This window comes from Loxodonta africana, chromosome 6 (assembly GCF_030014295.1).
Source record: "Loxodonta africana isolate mLoxAfr1 chromosome 6, mLoxAfr1.hap2, whole genome shotgun sequence".
NCBI lineage: Eukaryota > Metazoa > Chordata > Mammalia > Proboscidea > Elephantidae > Loxodonta > Loxodonta africana.
The window spans coordinates 113,443,415-113,449,456 of NC_087347.1; the positions used below are offsets into that span (position 1 = coordinate 113,443,415).

Here is a 6,042-nt window from a genome sequence, read left to right on the forward strand (position 1 = left end):
AAGCCTCCCCCGCTGCCCCCACCTCCCAGTCCAGCTCTGTATTTATCACCCGTGCCAACGCTCGTCCTCCTCCAAGAGTTGTGGGAGACGCCACATGTGAGGTCTCAAGGTCTGGGTTCAAGACCGGCTTGGAATCCTGGGCCATCCCTGACATTTCATCCCTTCCGGCCCGTTTCCTCAGGGCGCACGCCTTGTGTTCCAGTTCTCTGTATCCATCCCCACCGCCCACAATAATGCCTGGCACGCAGTCGGCCTTCAGTAAATATGTTGGATAAATTCATCTGTGTTATGGTAACACCATCCCACACGGTTGTGAAAATGAATGAGCGATGATGTGAAATTACCTCGTGACCTGTTACAAAAATACTATTCACTAAATATCTCTTATATCAAAGCACACTTTTGTATTTTTTTTTAAGTACTATTCATGAACTGGTTGCCACTACTGACATTCCTAAAGAGCCCTAGTGGCGCGATGGTTAAGCACTCCGCTGCTGACTGAAAGATTGGAGGTCCCAAACTACCAGCAGCGGGAGAAAAGATCTGGCAACCTATTCCCTTAAAGATTAGCAAAGCCAAACCCAAACCCGTTGACTTCAAGTCGATTCCGACTCATAGCGACCCTGGCTAAGAAACCCTGTGGAGCAGTTTTACAGGGTCACTATGCGTCGGAATGGACTGGAGGGCACACAACACTGGCATTCCTGCCAAGAATACAAATCTATCTCTCCATCACCTTTTCTCTATCTTCAGGATGATGCCAAATCCTACCTTCTTCTGAAAGTATTTCCTGATCGTCTACACCTGACCTTGGTGCTTTTACTGTGAATGTGCACGTAGGTCATATACAGTTGCGTTCCGAAGAAAGGATCTTAATTTACCTTCTCAAAGGGCGCAATCTGATAAAAAGAGCGTGACACGGAGTCATAGGCTCTGGCCCCACTTTCAGCACTGCCACCTACTGGTTGGGTTACTCGGGCAAGTCTTCCCCTCTCTGGGCCTCAATGTCTCCATGTGTATAATTCCCAGGTCTGGAATTCCACCTGGGGATTAAGGATGGATGCACCACGCAGGGACGCATCCCTGGTCCGCGCTTCCCACCTCCCTCCAGGCGCATCCCGCTTTCCCAAATTCGAGGACTCCTCTGGACTGCTCTTCCAGCCTGGGAGCCTCGACCAGAGACCAGCGGAGCGGCACCCGCTTGGAGACTTCCCAGGTCTACTCCTCCAAAGGAGCCTCGGCGCCCACCCCTCCGCCCCTCCCTCGCGTCTGCCCCTCTCCCTCCTCTCCGCCTTCCCTCTCCCTCCTCTCCGCCTTCCCTCTCCCTGCCCCGCCCACCCGCCCGCCCGCATGACGCACGCGCAGCCCGCGGAGCCTGTATAAAAGTCCAGCTTTGGCCAGAAACTTCAGTTTGTTGGCTAAGGCAGCAGGTAGCAAAGTCAACTCGAGGATTTGGGTTCTCTGGTAGCCACCGCGGCTTGAAGAGCGAGCGGTTAGCATGGGCGAGATCAATGTAAGTCCACTTTCAACCTGCTTTTTCTTAAACGTACAAATGCATAAACTTAGAACGCAGCCCTTCTCCGAGCGGGCAGAAGCGATCCGAACACTGGAGATGCCCGTTCTTGGTAGAGGGGGACATGGAAAAGAGTTTTCATGCGTATGGCTGCACAGGAGGGTAGGGTTGGAATCTTTTTCTCTGTAAATAGAGAAGGAAAGATTTGAACGGCAGTTCGGGTGATTGCATGTGTCTCCCCCCTGAGTCCCGCGCGCGCACCGGAGTTGCACGCTGTTTGCAAACATAGGAACATTCTGTGCACGAGTGCAGAGAAGGCATGCACGCTCCCTCCGAGACTCAGATGGAAGGTCTCTTCCCGGGGAAGGGGTATTTCTTGGAGCGAGTTACGTTATCTGAAATTAGAGGAGGAGCTCAGTTCTCACAGGGAGACTCTGCCCCTCCGCCTTAACTTTGGGCAAAGGCGCCTGGAAAGCGCTCTGGACGTTGGACGCGTGTTTGCTAAACTGCGTGGTCTGCGGAGGTGTGCCAGTCCTCGGGCATAGTGGCAAGGGGTGGAAAAGGCGAGCGAACCCACCGCGTCGCTTGCCTGAGTGGGGCCAACAGTTGTTAAGTGGCCCAGAGCAGCCCGCGCGCCTTGGGGTTGGAGGGGAGACCTGGACAACCGGAGCGCACCCCTTGCCCCCTCCCCCCGGCCGCAGTGTGGGCCCCATGGCACGGGAGTTTGACGTCTTGCCGAGGTCCAAGGGGTATAAACACGTATCGCGTAGCAGCGGCTGGAGGTGTGCGCGGCAGGAGAGGCGGGGGGACGAGGGGGCAGGATTGGGAGGTCACCTGGATTTGCCCGGTCCTCCCCCGCGCAGATTGGCAGGTGCAAGCGCAGAGACCGTTTCACTCCCTGGGAGCTCAACTGCGCCGTTTAACCGTCGGTGGTTTCCTGGAGCCTTTGAAACCCCCTGGCTAGTGAGGCTCTTCATCTCCTCCCGCGGCGCGCAATTCAAAGTCGCTCAGGGCGGAGCTGCCCAATCGCTCCCCAGCACCCTGCAAGACTTAAGTCCGCTGTGCAGCGTTCGGAACCCCTGGAACTGCTGCCCGCCCGCGGTGGGCCTGCGTGTGGTGGGCGGCGGAGGCGGCCCGGAGCTGGACAACTTGGCCCCCCGCGCGCCCACCGCCTGGTGCTTTTCAGCTGCCGACCTCCGACCCCGTTAGCTGGACTGGTGGCGGGGTGGGAAGGGACCTGGGAGAGTAAGGAAATGAAACTTGGGTCGAGGACCACGGGCCCGAACCCCGTGACCTTCCCCACCCAGGGAAATGCCGCGCCTCCTTAACGTCCCAAATGCGCCAAGTGGCAAACACAAGTATAGCAAAGGAGACGCACGTCTCCGAGGCTGGGGAAGAGTACCCAAAAAAAAACCAAACCCGTTGCCGTCGAGTCAACTCTGACTCATAGCGACCCTATAGGGGTGGGGTACCGATTTACTCCCTACTGACGCCCACGCCCAGTACCCCAGCACTCCGGTTGCTTTAAGGCGGCATTCTCCTTCCCCACCACATGTTGCTTGAACTGCAGAATGGTTTGTATATTTAGGTAAGCCTGAGGGAAATTGTATCTTGCTTTAGAATAATTCTGAGTTTTTCGTGCCTTACTTAGGAGAATTCAGAGTACTCCTCCCGCCTCTTTTCTCTCTTCGGAGAATCTTCGTGTAGAACGTTAATCCCAGCTCCGCAGAACAGATTCTGCCCCCACCCTCACGCCGCCTGGGAGTGGCCTCTTTGTTGTGTGCGCGTGTGTGTTTTTTTTTTTCTTCCCTGTAGTGGGCAGGGCAGAAGAGTAAGCAAAGATACAGCTTTGAAACCTCAGAATCTCACGCCCTTTTGTTCTAAACAAAGAATTTTCTAATTGGTTCTACTAAAGAAGCATGTGATGAGTGACTAGGGGAACGTGGGCGGGGGACCGTAAGCTTCTATCATGCTGCTAGTGTGCCCTTACCGAGTACTTCAGTGGGAGCAGAATTTCCTGAAGGAGGCTGGGCTGAGTTGGGTTTTATAAACTGTTTTTTTTTTTAATCCCAGAAACATTTTTCTAACTTGCCTGGTGAACTTGGAAGTTAAATGGCCTTTCCCTTGCCTCTTTTGCAGTTTTTCACTATGGACAATGAGACGGAGGAGGTGGGCTCAGGTGACTACGACTCCATAAAGGAACCCTGCTTCCGGGAAGAAAATGCCCATTTCAACCGATTCTTTCTGCCTACCATCTACTCCATCATTTTCTTGACTGGCATAGTGGGCAATGGATTGGTCATCCTGGTCATGGGTTACCAGAAGAAACTGAGAAGCATGACGGACAAGTACAGGCTGCACCTGTCAGTGGCGGACCTCCTCTTTGTCCTTACACTTCCTTTCTGGGCCGTTGATGCCGTGGCAGGCTGGTACTTTGGGAAGTTCCTGTGCCAGGCAGTCCACGTCATTTACACGGTCAACCTCTACAGCAGCGTCCTCATCCTGGCGTTCATCAGCCTGGACCGGTACCTAGCCATCGTCCACGCCACCAACAGTCAGAAGCCAAGGAAGCTGTTGGCTGAAAAGGTGGTTTATGTTGGCGTCTGGATACCCGCCCTCCTGCTGACTATCCCGGATTTCATCTTCGCTAACGTCACTGAATCAGAGGAGAAATACATCTGTGACCGTTTCTACCCCAGTGACTTGTGGATGGTCGTGTTCCAATTTCAGCACATCATGGTTGGCCTCATCCTGCCAGGGATCGTCATCCTGTCCTGCTATTGTATTATCATCTCCAAGCTGTCGCACTCCAAGGGCCACCAGAAGCGCAAGGCCCTCAAGACCACCGTCATTCTCATCCTGGCTTTCTTTGCCTGCTGGCTGCCCTACTATGTTGGGATCAGCATCGATGCCTTCATTCTTCTGGAAATCATCAAGCAAGGCTGTGAATTTGAGAACATGGTGCACAAGTGGATTTCCATCACCGAGGCCCTCGCCTTTTTCCACTGTTGCCTGAACCCCATCCTCTATGCCTTCCTTGGGGCCAAGTTTAAAACCTCTGCCCAGCACGCGCTGACCTCTGTGAGCAGAGGGTCCAGCCTGAAGATCCTCTCGAAAGGAAAGCGAGCTGGACATTCTTCTGTTTCAACTGAGTCTGAATCGTCAAGTTTTCATTCCAGCTAACACTGATTTTTCACAGACTTTTTTTTAATACCGTAAAGAACATTTTTTTTTTAAGTTACGCATTTTTCAGATATAAAAGACTGACCGATACTGTACAGTTTTTATTGACTGTTGGGTTTTGTCTTGTGTTTTTTAGTTGTTGTGAGGTTTAATTGATTTATTTATATAAATATTTTTTCGTTTCATGTTGATAAGCGTCTAGGCAGGACCTGTGGCCAAGTTCTTAGTTGCTTTGTGTCTGGTTGTGTAGGGCTGTAGAAAAGAGAACTGAACATTCCAGAGTGTATAGTGAATCACGTTAAGCTAGAAAAGGTCCTCAGCTGTTTGTGCATAAATAATCTGGCCATTCCAGTGGAACTTTTTTTTTCCCCTGTTCTAAAATTGTTTGGTTACACTATGTGACTTTGCTGTAGAAGATGGCACTTACAACCAAAGCCTCAAGTGGTATATAAATGGTGGTTTTTCAGTTTTTCAGGAGTGGGTTGATTTTAGAATCTACAATGTACAGTCTTTGTATTAAGTTGTTAATAAAAGTACCTGATAAACTTACTTACTGTTATGTTTTGATTTCTACTGATTTTCCTCTGGCTGGCAGAAAACAAAAATCACCAGAACAGATATTTATGGCATGCCAGGCCCTGACCTAGGTAACTTTAGTTGTAATAGTTAATCCTTATCACAACTCTATGATAGATTCTGGTTCTATCATTATATACATTTTATAGATGAAGACATAGGCACAGAAAGCCTAAGTGACGTGCTCAAAGTCATGTGCTAGTGACAGAGCCAATATTTGAAACCAAATAGCAGTGAGTAAGAGCCCAGCTGTTAACCAAAAAATCGGCAGTTCGAATCCACCAGCTACTCCTTGGAAACCCTATGTGGCAGTTCTCTGTCCTATGGGGTCGCTATGAGTGGGAATCAACTGGATGACCAATGGGTTTGGTTTGGTTTAATGTGACTTAAGAATCTGATGCCTTAACAACTTTCAGATGGAAGTTTAGAAGTGTCCAGCCAGTACCCATTCCTGTAAAAGATAATCTGTCTGCCAGATAAATGTGTATAAAGAAGAACAGGTATGTGATAACAATCTTTAGACTTTACTACTACTATTCCCCTGTGTAAAGTACATCACCTCAACCTGGGCCATGCGAGCATTGTACATTTTTCTCATTTACTCCTCTCAGCCTGTAGACACCTTACTCCCTTTCACAGATAAGCAAACAGGTTCAATGACTTAAGTAACTTGCCAGGTTCCCACACACTTCCCAGGAGCTGATTCCATTTCTCACTCCCAGCCCTTGCTCATAACCATGACCCGCTACTGTCCCTGAGAACACCTGGTC

At 50.6% G+C, this 6,042-nt stretch overlaps 1 protein-coding gene across 1 annotated transcript; it reads left to right on the top strand.

Annotated features, from left to right (window-relative positions):
- The first annotated feature begins 1,380 nt into the window (after positions 1–1,380).
- On the top strand, positions 1,381–5,828 carry CXCR4 (C-X-C motif chemokine receptor 4). The gene is made up of 2 exons (XM_003405856.4): positions 1,381–1,513; positions 3,653–5,828. The coding sequence occupies exons 1-2, from the start codon at positions 1,499–1,501 to the stop codon at positions 4,694–4,696; spliced, it is 1,059 nt and encodes a 352-aa protein (XP_003405904.3). The 5' UTR covers positions 1,381–1,498; the 3' UTR covers positions 4,697–5,828.
- The last annotated feature ends 214 nt before the right edge of the window (positions 5,829–6,042 follow it).